Genomic DNA, 15,958 nt, shown 5'->3' with positions numbered 1-15,958 from the left:
TCTCTCTTCATACGCTGGGTCTGTCTATACTGTGAATTCTCCAGGTATTGTCTGGTACACCCAGGAGGGTTCTGGAAATGTCTCCTTTAGGCCAGACTCGAGCCTGAAGGAGACAACCATTAATTCTAGGGAATGGGGCAACGTGGCAGGCCCTTCCCACGCAGCGTGGCCCCAACATGAGAAAAGAAGGAGGGAGCAGGGAAGCCTTGCCTGGCTACTTCTGCAAGGCTGCTCCTCCCCCTTCCCAGCTCTTCCTCTGTGCCTTCAGTTTACACCACCACCTGCCCCCACATGCCCCCTCTGCCCTTCCTTCCCCTGGGGATCCACCTACCTCTTTGGATGGCTTCCTGAGCACATCTCCTACTCCGCCCCCACTCCGCAGCCCATGACTCAGGACAGTGACAATGCACATCAGCAGCGTCTCGCACGTGTGCTCCTTATCCTGTTCTGTTTCTTCCACAGGGACCAGCTCTGTCAGTGGGGCAAGTCATGACACAGTTAAAACATGAGGGGAACAGCGGTACTGTGATTCTGAAATGACGCTCCCGAATGTTGTCTGAGCAGCCAGCAGGTGCCAAGAAGAACCAGATGAAGGAATCAAGAGTCAAAGACCTGTTTTACAAAGGGGCCACTCTGTTCTCACCCCTTAACTCCCTGCTAACTTCTCAAGCCAGGTCAGGATGGCCCGCCTTCTATGTCCTGCCTATGAACAGAGAAGTCTTTTGAGGTCTGGTAAGTTGTTTACCACTCTGGGTTACAGGCATCTTGCTTCTCAGATGAGGGTCTGTCACAGGATCCAGGTTTCCCTATTATGGTTCAGCATGTGAGGTGTCCCAACTGAAGCTCAGGTGTGGCACAATGCAAGAAGGTTCAGAGGTGAAACAACTGGTATGAGAGCCTTAACATAACCAGTGCATTAATCCCACTAGGGATTACCTGGGTGGCAACTGTAGGTGGATGGGATGTGGCTGGAGGAGGTGGGTCCTTGGGGGGGTGCCTTCAGGGTTTATATTCTATATCTGGTGAGTGGAGCAGCTCTCCCTCGTTCCTGGTACCATGCCCTTCCGCCTTGCCTCACCTCAGTCCAGAGCTATGGAGTTGGCTGTCTGGGGACTGACACCATAAGCCAAAATAAACTTCCTCTCCTCTGCATTGTTCTTGTCAGGTCCTTTGGTCACAGTAAAACATTGGGAATGCTGTGGGCAGGGCTTAGTGAGATTGCACAGCAGGTCCACTGGCTTTACCCTGGGTTGTTCTCTCTCACTGTTTATGGAGAATGCTGCCCACCTCGTCCCCTTCTCCAGCTGCACCAAGGACGGTCTTGTTAAAACACAGACCTCATCTCCTCCTGCCCCTTTCAGCAACTCCCAGCCTGACTAGACCCTTCCTGACCTGGCCCTTTGCTTCTATTGTTGCTTGCTGCTCTTGTTCTGCATAATCATTTCCCCAAGTTTGCTGGATTCCACCATTACGCCTTTCCATAGACTACGCCCGCCACCAGGAGCACCTGTCCCCCTCTGCTCAAGAGTCCCCTATTTTAGTAGATGACACTGGTCCTGACGGTGTGAGTGTGGGAGCCTGTCTTCTGTATTCTGTCCTGACTCCCAGCACTCGGCATTCTCTCTAGTGATCCCTATTGACCTGCTCCCCCTACTCCTCTGCTGGCTCTCAGAACAACACAGGACAGGAAGATAGTGGGTGCTCGGATCAGGTGAGCATGGGCCTGCCTTCCCCTTGAGCCCCCTACAGCTGTCACCAGCCTTCCTTTGGGCAGCATGTTTACTGCACTCTGCCTACAAAATCGCCCACATCATCTCGGCATCTGAGATTCACATGGGGCCCTACCTTGCTTGGGTCCAGGAGAGGAACAGTTCTCCCCCGTCTCCACCCTGCACACATCAGAGTACAGAAACTCGCCTGCCAAACTCTCGCCGGTTTCTGGGAAAGAGAAGGAAATTTCATGATGAAAAATCTGGCAGCATACAGTTAAAATGTTTGAAGTCCCCAATTCACGGCTGATTAAACAATTCTTTACATAAATAACACCCTTCAGTCCTGCATATAAATTCAAAGCAAGAGATGCGATTTACACTTTCATTTGGTGATCTGGATGGGAAAAAAGCCAAAAATGTCAATTCCTGTAGGCTTACTAGAAATATCGCACTTAAATAGCACCTCTCCGACTTTAAAGACAAACAGCTGAGACTTTCAGACAAACACTACAGTATGTACAGACTCCAGCAAGATTTAGACCAAGACTGCAGGGGAGGTTTCAGCGGGCACCAATGGAGAGCCAAGGTCCAGCCCAGGTTGGTTCAGAACCTAGAGATGGCCAACAGTAAGTGCCACAAAATGTCAACTGGAGGCTGAATGACATGCCAAGAAAAGCTTCTGGAAGGGAGGAAACCAGGCTCCTGCCTTCGCGGGTCACCGTCAGTTTGTTCCCGAGATCGAGGAGCTTGATCCAACGCCTGTCATAGTTCACTAACCAGTGGCAGCTCTGTTAAGAGGGAGAAGAGAGCACTCAGGCACCGAGTACTGTTCCTCACTCTCAAAACTGGAAACCTCTTCTGTTTTTGCTATACATAAAAATAACATCAGCTCACTATAAAACCTGCATACAATAAAAAAAAAAAGGCCCAGGATAGCCACTGCTAGCAATCTGATAGTATATCTGTCTACATTTTAAAAGATACATATAAATTTTTTAACTTAAAGAAAAAAAAAAGGCTAGGCATGGTGGTACAATCCTATAATCCCAGTGACCCAGGAGACTGAGGCAGGAGGATTGCAAGCTTGAGGCCAGCCTCAGTGATTTAGTGTAGCCCTAAGCAACATAGACCCTGTCTCAAAATAAAAACTAAAAAGGGCTGGGATGTGGCTCAGTGCAGGGGTAAAGTGCCTCTGGCTTCAATCTCCAGTACCAAAAAAAAGAAAAAGAAAAAGTCCTACCCTTGTTATCCCATAATTTCTCATGGCATCTTCTGTGATATTTTTCTAAGATGCCTTATAAAAATGGACCCTCGGTGCAGGAGACTCCACCCAGTGGATGGACCATAATCTAAGAAAACGCTCCCTGACACTTAGGTTGTTTCCAGTTTCGCACTGCAGAGAACCTTCTCCCAGGTTTTCACATGCTCCGTCAGCAGGGGTTTTCCTTAGCCTAAATTCTCAGAAGTAGGTTTACTAAGTCAAGAGGCTGCACATCTCGATGCTTTCAACATACACGCTCCAACTGCTTTATGGAAAAAGCTGTGCTGGTTTAAAACAGGACGTTATTGAGCGATCGTAACGTCTGGTCACTTGTCCTCAGCATGTGACACACAACATCCCCCTTCCGGCAAAGGGAGAACCAAGTTCTGTATTCATGACTCACACTCTGGGCATTAGAGAGGCCTACGATGCCAATGGCACTGTTCTCTAGCTGAGCTATAACCAGGACATATCCTTGTAATGATAAAGAGAGAGAAGATCCCAGACCTACCTGGAACAGCTGTTTCATTGGGCAATCTGTCTACTTCCAAGATAAAATCGTCCTTGAAGAAAAGATAGCCCACGATCGAGAACAGGTAAACCAGGATCAGAGCCAGAACCGCAGTCAGGATGATGGACCGTCCATTGCGGGTGACACTTTTAATGACATTAAGCAAAGTCTCTTCTCTGTACACTAAATCGAACAGCTTCCAAAACAAACACAGAGATGGCACGTCAATTTTTAAGAAGCCTCTATATTACGCACACATTACTACCCCATGGTGAAAGCAAGGCTTACAGACCATTTACCCTCTTGGACACTGAAAAGCATTATCTTAACATTTCACATCTTTTTTAGATGGGCATAATACCTTTGTTTATTTCTTTCTTTATATGGTGCTGGGGATCGAACCCAGTGCCTCACATGTGTTAGGCAAGTGCTCCACCACTAAGTTACAATTTCAGCCCAACATTTCACATCTTGCCTATTTTCACAGCAAGAACTGAGATGGTAAAAAAAAAAAAAAAAAAAAAAAAGGAAAAATAAGCATGCAAGACGGGGCAAGGACGTAGGAACAATTTCCAGTGCACATGGAGCAGGCTAGGGGTCCTGGAAATCCAGCACGTATGATGCAGAGAGTAAAGGGATACATTTGTTCAGGACATAATTACTGCTTCTATTAAGGACCAGCCAGCGTAGTCCCGGCCCTCCGGAAGCCGAGTGTCTGCTGGGGAAGGCAGACATCATACAAGCTGCTGCAAGCAGTGAGGACCTTGGGCCTCCATAATAGGTTTGGATCTTAGCTCCTCACTGCCATCTTGGGCTAGATACTGTCCCCATCCCTTTTGCAGAGCAGAGGATGCAGTTTACAGACAGTAAACAGGCAATGTGTATCCAGGGCTCAGCATTCATGCCAAGTAAGACAATACATGGTAATTATCAGTTTCCTGAAGAAGAGACTGGGGCAAGGTCACATAATCAGTAGACGGCGGGGACAGTCATGGTGTTGACCTACCGGGAGGCCTCAGCCCTTCTGTCCTCCCCAGGGTGGGGGAGACCCCTGCAGTTTACAGTCTGGGCCTGGCCTTTGCCAAGGGAGCTACCGTTTGCAAGAAGCTGGCTTCCTGACAAGTGCAGGATCCTGTTGAACCATGGAGGTCTGAGAGGCCCTGGCTAGATTTCCAAGAGCTGCGCTATAGCTCTGCAGCAGGGGAATGATGGGGAGTTACAAGAGGAGAGCTCTATGGGGTTGCTCTTAGACGTGAAATCTAGTGGGTTATATGGTTATTATTTTTAGTTTTAAATTCTGGGTTTCCCTTTGTTGCCCTCAGCATGTGACACACAACATCCCCCTTCAAATTTGTGATCCTCCTGCCCCAGCCTCCTGGATAGCTGGGATCACAGGTGTGCACCACCGGGCCTGGCTGGAGTCTAGTTTTCAGCACAGCCTCTGAGCTGACGCTGAAACCTCTCTCAGAGCTCCAGCCGTTGCCGCGGTTGTTGGTCACCATGAAGCCATTCAGTGGAAAGGGTCTGGCTCCTGACTCTGCTTCCCATTTGTTACGAGATGTTGATTAAGCCATCTAGCGTCTCTGGACCTCAGTTTCCCACCTGTAAAAATACGTGGACTGAACTAACTGATCTCTGAGTCCCTTCCAATTTAGAATTGTATCATCTGAGGTCATTTTCTGGTCAATTAGCCTTTCTGCTGCTCTAACACCAATCTGTGCTCTAAATACTAGCTCTGCCAAGAGAACTGGGCAAAGTTGGGTCCTTAAAAAGAAGCGAGGAAGATGCACTTAGTCAACAGGAGGGAACAAAAGGCTGAGCGTTACTGTTAATGCTGGTTAAATATTTTCTAGCAACTCAATCCTAAGAGGCCAGTAAAAACACTGTCACACCATAACAAAAGAGACTTGTTTTCCATGGTCAAAAGCAATGGCAATTACACAGCTCCCAATCACAGAAAGCACAAGTGACTTTTCAACCTCCCCCCTTTTTTAACTTCTTGAACTTCTGATTTTAAAACAATGAACATTTACTATTTATATAAAGGAGAACCTGATTATCTTCATTTGCCAAGTTACTTCCTGCTCACATTTTAAAAAATATAATAGATGCATATTTTTTTTAGAAAAATATTATACCATAATATTTTTGGTACATAGCCAAAATCCCTTATGCCCAGCAGTAATGAGCATTTTCATGTCAAAAATGATCTCCTAGTATTTGTATGGAAAAAAAAAATAACCAGTATCTTTTTTTTTTTTTTAAGTCGTCAATATTTTAAAAATTATGTGTTGTTGTAAACAATGCTGTATATGCCTCTATACAAACTTGTCTATTTCTCTTTGGTTCATTTCCAGAAACGAAAACTTGGAGTCACATGTTCTAACATAAGCACATAGCCTACCACCATCCAGGCAGGCAGGATCCATGCATACTCACACCAGCAAAGAATCATCCCCATGTCATCCCCAGCGTCACCAGTACTAACCACAATAGTGTTTTTTAACTTCCCCTGACAGACATCACAGGTAAGATCTATGGTGGGACCTGCAGTCATTTTAACCATCATGTCTTGGTTTAGCAGTAAAGATGAACGTCTCCCTGTGTTTGCTGCCCATCTGGACTGCTCCTCTGGCTAATTACCTACTTATGAACTTTGTACATTTCTTCTTCAATGTTAATATTTTTCTAAGGACTTAGCTTGAATGGAGGCCCAAGGTCACAATCAGACAGTCTCTTGGGGGCTCCTGGCACTTTACTTGGCCACCGGATTCCCCTCCCTTCCAGTCTGCTGGGTTTTCTATACTGCAGGTCTCTCTCCCTTTACAGAAGCCCAGCTTCTGTGGGCGCCTGGCTTTCCTTATTTGGGGAATCATTTGAACAGTTTCACTCTTCTGTTTGTGGTTCTTACCAGGTCTGATTTCAACACCAAAAGGGACAGACATATCACTTGAGGCCACTGACACGTCAAGGTTCAGAGGGCTTAGAAAGGTCCCAGAAGCACACAGAGAGCCATCTGTCACCATCTAGACCAACCAAATTCCATTTTTCTAAAGGTGAACTGAGCTCAGGCAATACGGTCTCAAGCTCAAGTTTCTCTGTAACTTTCTGTGACAAGTGAGATTTGATAACATGAATGCAAAATGGAACACGAAATTCCAGTTTCACAGAGGCGGGGACCTTTTCACATGTTCCAAATGAAAGGGGAATAGACTTGGGGATCCACAGTGTTGAGGTGCCATCCTGTGTCTGCCACTGACTGACTGGGTGACAAAATCCACCTGATCTTGTCAAGCCTCAATTTCTTTTCTCCTATATTTTAAAATTGGTTCATTCGGGTTTTACGTACTGGTGGGATTTGTATTTATATATCCATACATGCACACAGTATAATGATACGATTTGACCAACATCATTCCCCAGAATTTCCTAAAGGGGATCTCTTGCCTCTCGGGAGAGACCCCTTAGCAGGGACATGAGACACGACCAGCTGTGCTCCTGCCACTGGCAGGCAGGACAGGATGATTTTTGGATTGGCAGATGTGGGTCTCCTTGACACACAAGCTGAATCTCCCTCCAGGAACATTATTGCATGATACAAAAAGGCTCAGAAATGGACACAAGGCTCTAAATATTTTTGATACAGACCAGGTAATGGCAATAACAAGGGCAGCCTGAGACCTCTTTGCCCAAAACCTGATCACAGCCAGACCTGTTTTAAAATGAGAAAAAAAGGATCCACTCCATTTAGCCCACCAACATCCACCACTAATGGAGTAAGCTAATCCTGGCGAACTCTTCATGGCGCTGTGGATGGGAAGGGGACAGAGCAGGACAAGCAGGACAGAGCCATCTGTGGCTAGTGACCCTCGGGCTGTGCTGTTCTGTGATGTGGACATGAACAGTGGCACATAATCCCTGCCATGGTCCTATGAGATGTATGCTTCTCACACCTAGGTGGGGAATCTGAGGCACAGAGTCCCATGGGTAGCACCTCCCTGCAGAGCTTTCCTTCTGTTCATCAGTACGAGGCCTTGATCATTTTTATATACATGTTCCTAGTCCTGGTGTGTATAATAGTCATTTTACAGTTTCTGTCATGTGACACAGGCCCAAGGAGATGGTTCTCTTCCCCAATTCTACAGATCTAGGTTACTCTTAACTACAGGACAGGAAGCAGTTACGTGATTTGTAATTTTAAAAAACCTGCTCAGAAGAAAGGAGTCAGAACCACTCACGTGATAGACCTTAACCACGTGGTGCAGTTGGAACAAAAAGAATTTCTACTGAAAATATCTCCTGGGCCTTGGCAAGTCATTCCTACTCTTATGGTCACTGCATAGTTCATTGAGAAATGGATCCCACAAAGACTGCACAGGACAGGCTCATGAATATTGTCCTCAGTAGGTGCTGGCTCATCCTGAGAAACCAAGATGGATGTTGAGGGGACAGCTCCTGAATCAGACAGTAACCCTCGTACATTGGTGCCAGGTGACAGGTGTGCTGTGCCTGGAGCACAGTGTGACTCTGCACCTCAGATTCCCCAAAGGCTGGGTATAGGGGGGCTTGACCTTGCAGGACCAGGCATATCAGTCGCCATTACAAGGAAGGGTCTCTGACGAGAGGAGGCATAGTAAACATCTTAACACCTGGTACTCACCAGCAAACTGTAGAAGAATTCATGGACGAAGAGTCCCATGGCACAGATCAACAGATACAGCAGGTGATATAGGAACTCGACATCTAGAACCATGGCTCGGTACCCTCTGGTGAACGTCCCACAGTTGCCCACGAAGCTCATTAGAAAGATGATTTTATTGCAGACCTGAGAACCAGGACAGAAGAGTTAGATGGCACAGACCATGCCAAAGTGTGTGCGTGAGCCCAGGGAGATTCTCACGCAAATGCAGTTAGGTTCCACCGCCTGACAAGAGCTTGCTTTGGTGCCAAGTGCCCACCGTGTCCAAGAACCATTCTGTAGTTCCAAGTCACTTCACTACTTTGCTTTTTCAGGCATATTACAAATTGCACAGTAGTCAAACGATGTCATGTGCAATGGTAATCAAGTAGCATTTGTATATGGCAAAAACAAAATTAACACATACTGAGATTATGATTTTCAAAATGAGATATGAATCATTTCTAACATTCTTACGTGAGTTAGTCAAACACAGAAGTCACCTCTACCCACGAACTTCATGATCAGCATGATTAGAAGTGTTTTCTGAATCTGTTACATTCTAGGCATTATAGGGTTGCAATTTAATGAGAAGCAGGCAATTCTTGTCTTTCAGTGCTTCTAAATTTATAGGGAAAATAAGAACTTTGGGGGGAAAGCAAATAAGTAATGTCAAGATGAGTTCAGTTTCCCGGCCCCTTCTTCTGGGAATCACTTCTAATTTCCCTGGGGGATCCATCCCTTTCCAGGAATCGGTTCTTGAAGTCTGGGTGGGGCTCCACCCTGAGCAATCAGAGTACTGGAATCTTCTGGGATTGTGCTACTGCATTGTTCAGGGATAGGCATGTGACCAAAGGGAGCCAATAAGGTCTACTGAGCCCTTCCCGGGCATAGCAGTACAAGACAATTTTGTCTCTCCCCTTGATCTTAACAAGACAGAATAACCTCTGGAGCTTTTGGCAGCCTCTTACCATACCACAGATCCAGAGAGCACAACCAGTACACAGGACACACAGATCTGAAAGAAGGGACATAGCAACAGGCCCTGATGGCACTGTCTGAGCTCCTATAATCAGCTATGCCTGAAGCCAGGCTCTTGATTTTTTTTTTGGTCAAAATCAACCAATCCATTGTCTCCTCTGCATAGACTTTCTGGTACCTGTAACTGAAGGAGTCCTAACTGATCTGCTCTGTACAACAGTCCCACCTTTGCTAGAAACTCCGCTACTAGAAGTCCATTGCTTCAACAGGTTGATAGAAAAACTTGAATCGGAGGAGGCTGGACAGAAAGCACCTTGGACACCCTTGGTAAAGCCACTTTCTGCTACCCCAGCTCCCTTGGCCTCAAGTGCTGGGAAAATTCTGCCAGTTAACCTGGCAGGTCAGTGTAACAGAGCCTCTCAGCAATCAGAGAGGCAGTACCCAAAGAGAACTTCTGGCTTTCTGGGGCTCCGATGTGCAATCTGCGTTTTTTTTTTTCCCCCCCCCAATATTTTCATCTTTGCTGATGAGGGTCTTCCCTAGGGTGGGCACACATTGCCGACTCTGGATGATGCATATTGATGGGGTTTTGGGGAAGGTCCAAGGAGGCAGGGAGGGTACCAGGATACTGGTTAATATCACTGGATGCAACAGCTCCTGTCATCGCAACAGGAAGGAAAGCAATCCACTTCCCCCGAATCCATTTGATCCTTTAACTTCCATTGCTACCCAGCAAACATTTCCTGTACATGGGTGGTCTCGTGCTGTCTACTCCCTACCCACTCTGCCTGGCTGGCCTTCTGTTTGCTTCCAGCTCCACCCTGCTACAGAAGCAGCCCTTGTCAAGTCCCCCAGGGAGGCTGCCATCTTCTATCTGCATCTTCCCCTGTCTGCTCTGAGCATCTGTCTGAGCTCCCCACAGCACAACAGGGCTCACCACCCCGTCCCTCTCAGGACAACGGCACGCTCAACGTGCAGGACACCAGCCCGGCCTCCCCCAGCTCTCAGACCTCCAGCGTTCCTCCTCTCTTTATCTACGACCATCTTCCTTCTCCCATATGCTTCTGGTGGTTGGTCTGTCTCTCAGATCTCCTCTAAATATTAATAACTGTCTGGCTCTTTCCCCCTCTAGCAATTATTATTACACAAGAAAATTGTCTAATTTGAGACTTTCCCATAAGCGATTTACGTTACAGAAGTGATGACCACAGGATGATTAAAGTCTGGAGTAAAAGAGAATGAGGCAGTCCAGAGAAGACGACCTCTAAGACACTGAGGTCTTCCTTTCCATCCGTCTATCGACGCACCCACCCATCCAGTATTTCTTCATCAATAGCTTCCTCTTGCTGTTGGTGATCCCCCTCCCCACCAACATCTCTCTGCCACTTCTGGCCAGGCTTTTCCATATGTGACAGTTGACAGGATTAGCACATCTTGTCATCTCAAGCCCAATAAGTCACCAATGTGAATGTGTTTTCACCACAAAAACTCAATATTTTCATGACTTCCTTTTAGCCAGTGTTATTCTTCTCTCAGTCACCCTTGACTGGAAACCTGAAGTCCTATTGGTCTCCTCCGTCACACAATGCCTTCTTGTCCTGAAGAAGAGGATCCAGCTGCACCTCGGTGGGGGAATGCCCTGACTCTGAAGCCCCACCCAGGACTCTTTCCTTCCCATCAGTGTATACTGTACACTACGACCTGGGCTCAGGCTGGCCACACCTGATCAAAATCACCCCAGGGCCTCCCTGCCTCCGGAGTCCACACACCAATGATGACCTTTCTGAAAAATACCTTCGTGTGTACCAATGGCTTGGCTCAAAAACACTTCTCACCAATAGGAACAGAGTTTCCCAACATCTACTCAATGCAAAACCAGTCCCCAGTAATATTTAAAACAACAACAACAACAGAAACAATCACAGGCAAACGTGGGAAACACAAATATGTGAGTTCCCTTTCCTGGAGACTCAAAATCCATTATAAGTATATTAAAGTCTCTGAAAAGTCCTCTGGTCAGAGATACCCTTCAATTTTATTTAATTTCTCACAATGACTTGACTACTTTTTTTTGTTGTTTTGACCCAACATTTATCAAGTCGGGTCATACTTTAGAAATGTGGACCTGAGGATGAAGTCTAAAAGCTTCTTCCTAAAGGCGACTCATACACACAACCACGAATGAGGTCCACCTCAATCTCTAACGATCTCTGGCTCACACCCAGGTGTCCTCGCTGCTCTGCGCTGGCCAACGAGGCCTACGACAACCAGAATGCTCTTCTCGGTTCCTGTTCTCTGGCTGTGCCCTTCAAGACACAACTTAACCCTGATTCCTCCCGCTAAGCTTATCTTCTCGACATGGTCTCCTCTCCAGAGTTCTTGCTGCCCGCGCCATAAAAAGACCCAGTTGGGGACATGGTTACCTTATTTGGTAAAACCACCTCCACTGTTGCACAGGGACCTCAGCTTCCTTATACACTCGGGATACAAAACTCTGGACGGTACTTTCAGACACCGATAGTATCTCACATGGCCAAATTTCATCTTTCCCCTCACCAGACACCCTGTCCCATGAATGGATTGACGTCACTTACCTCCACCTCCCGATTGCTCCTGAAGAGGCACCGGACTTCTCTCCAGCGTACCAAAGCAGCATTTCCCCCAGCACCACCGACTCACTAACTGTCCCTGGTGCTCTTCTTACCTCTCCAGCTGCTCCACCAGCTCTGGACACTCCCATTCACCTCTCTCCTCTTTTCTACATGGCTCCCACCAGAAATGGTGCGGGGTTAATATCTGCTTGTTTGACTTATGGGCAAACCTTTGGCCAGATTGCCGAAGCTACCTGAAATCTCAGCATGTATCACCCTATCTGCCTCACTCCCGGGAGGGATAGTCCCTAAAGTTGAGCCTGTCGACGCCTGGATGATGCACCAGGAGGCTCGAATGACCCAAGAAGGCCGAGAGGGAGTGTGCGGCCGTGACCATCTCTTCCTTTTGTTGTTTTATTTTTGATAATGGGGGACTGAACCCAGAGGCGTTTTACTACTGAGCCACATCCCCAATCCCCCCACCCCACTTTTTTTTTTTTTTTTTGAGATTGGGTCTTGCCTATTTGCTGAGGCTGGTTCTGAACTTATGATCCTCCTGCCTCAGCCTCCGGAGTCACTGGGATGACAGGTGTGCTCCACTGTACCCAGTCCTTCTGCTCTTTTAGCAGCTGACATAGGCAAAATCTTTCTTTTTCTTGGATTGAAAGCTGAGGCTAAGATGCCAGGCACCCGAACGGAAGGCGTTAACCCATAAACAGCAGCAACCAGGACACTCATACTTACGTTGAACGCTCCTAGCAGAAACAACGTGGGTTGCAGCCCAACCGAAAATATCAATCGTAGAATTGTGGAAGCAATCAAGGCCCGGATGCCATGGGGCTTGGGTAGGGCAATGACGATGGCCAGGGAGATTAGCATTGCTGTCCACAGGAGGCCTGACCAGTGTGGCTCCAGCGTCCCTGGAAGGCAGAGCAGGGCTCTCAGGGATCAGTGCTTTCCTGGAGTGTGGGCAAAGGTCAAGGCAGCTCTGCTAACGTTTTCTTCAGTCCCCGGCTAGCCTTGTCTGTTCCAACTGTCACCTCAAACTCTCTGCCACAGATACATGCGGTCACATCTGTGTTTTCAGACTTCCCAGCCACCACCACACATTTTTCCCCACGTGGGGAACTCTTTCTTCCTATGCATGGTAGGTTTAGCTGAGAGGTGACCCCTTCTGGGAAGTCTCCCCCACCCCTTCCTCCTTGCAGAATTTACAATCCAGCCTCGTTCCCTCCAGCTCCACATCCCCCCCCCCCCATTCTGGTCATCCCTGCAGACGCTACGTTCTAATGATCAATGTGTGTTTCTCTCACTCTCCAGACTCTAAATTCCCCGAAAGAAGTGTCTGGTGCCAGGAGGCCCTCACCAAAGGCTTGTTCAGTGACTACAACTCATACCTGGGTCCCAACTCACTCTCAGGCAGGACCAACAGGAAGCCTGAGCTTACTTTCTATTAAAAGTGATGCAAAGGAACACTGCAGGTCCCCTGCCTGAAATCGGATTTCTTCAAGGGAAAGAGGAAGACAATTTCCGTATCATGAGCATCATCCTACAATTAGATTATCCCTGCAGTCAAAGAGACTCTACCACTTTTTGTCATCTCTTGCTATTGCAAGTTCTATTTAGAGTGTCCCACGAGATGGCTTGGTTATATAACACGAGCCAATGTGGCTAAAAATACAGTTCTGTAAAACACTCATTAAAAAAAATAAAACACCCCTATTGCAAATGCTGTCACATCTTGAGTCTCCTTCGGATGTAAACAAGCAGCAATACACGATTAAGGCCACTTATATAAAGGGGTTTCACATCGTCAGGACGGCTGGGATTGCAGCACCGTCCAGGGAGAGACCAGTACACAGACTCCAGCTCTTGCACAAGCTGCTGGCCGCCCTCTGCACTGAGGCCACTGAGGCCACAGATGCCTGCACAGATGCACTGTCTCCCCCCACAACTCTTCCCCCAGACCCAGCCACTTCGCTCCCAGCCCCTTAACATTCTTCAAAAGGAAAAGCTGATTAGAAATGAGCACGAAGAGTCACAAGCTCTTCAGAAATCCAAAGTGTCACTTTGTGCACATTTAACAATTACTGAACATCTTATTGGCCCCTTGTTGTTAACTGTCATTTAATCTGTCCTCTCGACTATGCTGTGAGGTTGCTACTGGTAGCTCTACTTTTTTTTTTTGCAGTGCTGGGGATGGAACCCAGGGCTTTGCGTGTGCTAGACAAGAGCTCCGCTGTTGAGCCACATCTCTAGCTCTCCACTTTACTCTGAAGGAAACTGAATCTTGGGTTACATATTTTGTCCAAAGAGAGAGTGTGAATGGCTGGAGTTTACATGTCTCTAAAGTTCATGGTGTGTAATCATCATTTAAATAAAAAAATCTACCCATGCCAGGTACAGTGGCACATGCCTGTGGTCCCAGCAACTTCGGAGGCTAAGGCAGAAGGATTGCAAGTTTAAGGCCGGCTGAGCAACTTAGTGAGGCCCTAGGCAACTTAGCGAGACCCTTTCTCAAAATTAAAAAAATAAAAATTGCTGGGGATGTGGTTCAGTGGTTAAGCACCCCTGGGTTCAAGCCCCAGTGTCAAAAGAAAAAAAAAATCACCTAATTTAAAGGTTGGATTTGGTGAGTCTTGGCAGTGTATGTAGCCATGCCAGTTGAAACCAGGCCCACAATTGAGATACAAAATATCATCATCCTGAAGTTTCCTTGTACCTCTCTGCTTTCCATGTTTTGCCCCAACCCCTCCTACTGATGTGCTCTTCTGCTATGCTAGTCTTTCATTTTCTAAAATTTTATAAAAATGGGGGGAAAGTACACAAGTAGGTAGTCTTATGCACCTGAATTCTTTCACCTATCAAACTTTTTTGAGTCAGTCAGGTGACTCTACTGATATTTCATTATTTTTATTGCTCAGTAATATTCCATAGAATGGATACACTATAACTTACCTATCCATCCATCCAACAATGAAAGGATATGTGGGTTACTTCCAGCTTGGAGCTGTTATGAATAATGTAACCAGAACACTCAAGTGAAAATCTTGGAGCAGATGTGTTTCCATTTCTCTTGGACTAAGGTGAGGAAGGAGACTGCTGGGTTTTAAGTATAGGTGTAATTTTATAAGATACTATCATACTGCTTTCCCAAGTGACCGTGCATATCAGCATATGGCATATGAGTGTTCTTCTGGTCCCACATCATCACCGGTACTTGGTATTGTTGGTCTTTTTAGTTCACCCATTCTAGTAGATTTGCAGTGATGTGTCATTGTGTGTGTGTGTGTGTGTGTGTGTGTGTGTTTAAATGTCTTTTTTCTTTAATATTTATTTTTTAGTTAGGTGGACACAATATCTTTATTCTACATTTATGTGGGTCTGAGGATGGAACCCAGTGCCTCATGCATGCTAGGCAAGCACTCTACTGCTGAGCCACAAACCCAGCCCCTGTGTTTTCTTTTGTTTTTAATATTTTCACTAATCATTGATGGATCTTTATTTGTTTATTTATTTACATGCAGGGCTAAGAATTGAACCTAGTGCCTCACATATATTAGGCAAGCACTCCACCACTGAGCCACAACCCCAGCCCTCATTGGTTTTATTTTGCATTTCCCTAACAACTAGTAATGATGAATGTCTTTTCACTTGCTTATTTGTATGTATGTGTGTTGATGTTGTTGTTATTATTATTTACAGTGCTGAGGATCAAGTCCAGGGCCCTGCACTTGGATAGGAAAGAGTCCTGCCACTGAGCTATGCATCCCCGGTCCTATGTATCTTCTTTTATGAACTCTCTGACCAGATACTTTGCGCATTATTGTAAATGGGGCAGGCTTTATGTTATTAAGTTTTAAGGATTCTTCATATGTTGTGGATATAAGTCTCTAATTAGATACCTGTTTTCTAAGTATTTTTCTCCCAGTGTCTGGCTTACCTTGCATTTTCTTAAGCACATGAACACCACTTAATATCTCAGTCTAATACATATAACCATATATGCAGATCCTGAAGAGGCCAATGTAAAAACCTGTCTCCCCACTATAAAAGCCGTGTTAAAAAAGAGTGCTGGATTCCAAAAAGCAACTCTAGAATTTCTAGACATCTTTGAGACAGCTGGAGAAATCTGAATTTGGACAGACTATTACAGGATTTACTGTTAGTTCTGTTAGATATGATAATGACATGGTGATTATACAGATTTTAAAATATGCTTAT

General features: G+C 46.3%; 1 protein-coding gene and 1 long non-coding RNA gene across 20 annotated transcripts in view; one reads left to right on the top strand and one right to left on the bottom strand.

The window, feature by feature from the left end:
• The window catches only part of Itpr1 (inositol 1,4,5-trisphosphate receptor type 1), a 389,291-nt gene that overhangs the window by 109,168 nt on the left and 264,165 nt on the right, over positions 1-15,958 (bottom strand). For all 19 annotated transcript variants that reach the window (XM_048787037.1, XM_048787038.1, XM_048787047.1 and 16 more), the window contains 5 exons: positions 12,479-12,654; positions 8,145-8,309; positions 3,485-3,680; positions 1,846-1,938; positions 332-471 (listed from right to left, as the gene is read on the bottom strand). In XM_048787037.1, coding sequence (XP_048642994.1) covers positions 332-471; positions 1,846-1,938; positions 3,485-3,680; positions 8,145-8,309; positions 12,479-12,654 — 770 coding nt within the window. The remainder of the gene's footprint in view (positions 1-331; positions 472-1,845; positions 1,939-3,484; positions 3,681-8,144; positions 8,310-12,478; positions 12,655-15,958) is intronic.
• Positions 467-14,007, top strand: LOC125611742. The gene is made up of 3 exons (XR_007341982.1): positions 467-732; positions 5,842-6,012; positions 13,055-14,007. It is a non-coding gene; the product is annotated as an uncharacterized LOC125611742 (long non-coding RNA).

The sequence above is a fragment of the Marmota marmota genome, unplaced genomic scaffold (assembly GCF_001458135.2).
Source record: "Marmota marmota marmota unplaced genomic scaffold, marMar, whole genome shotgun sequence".
NCBI lineage: Eukaryota > Metazoa > Chordata > Mammalia > Rodentia > Sciuridae > Marmota > Marmota marmota.
The sequence above is the reverse complement of the archived record's forward strand: the minus strand, read 5'-3'. Positions and strand labels throughout refer to the sequence as shown.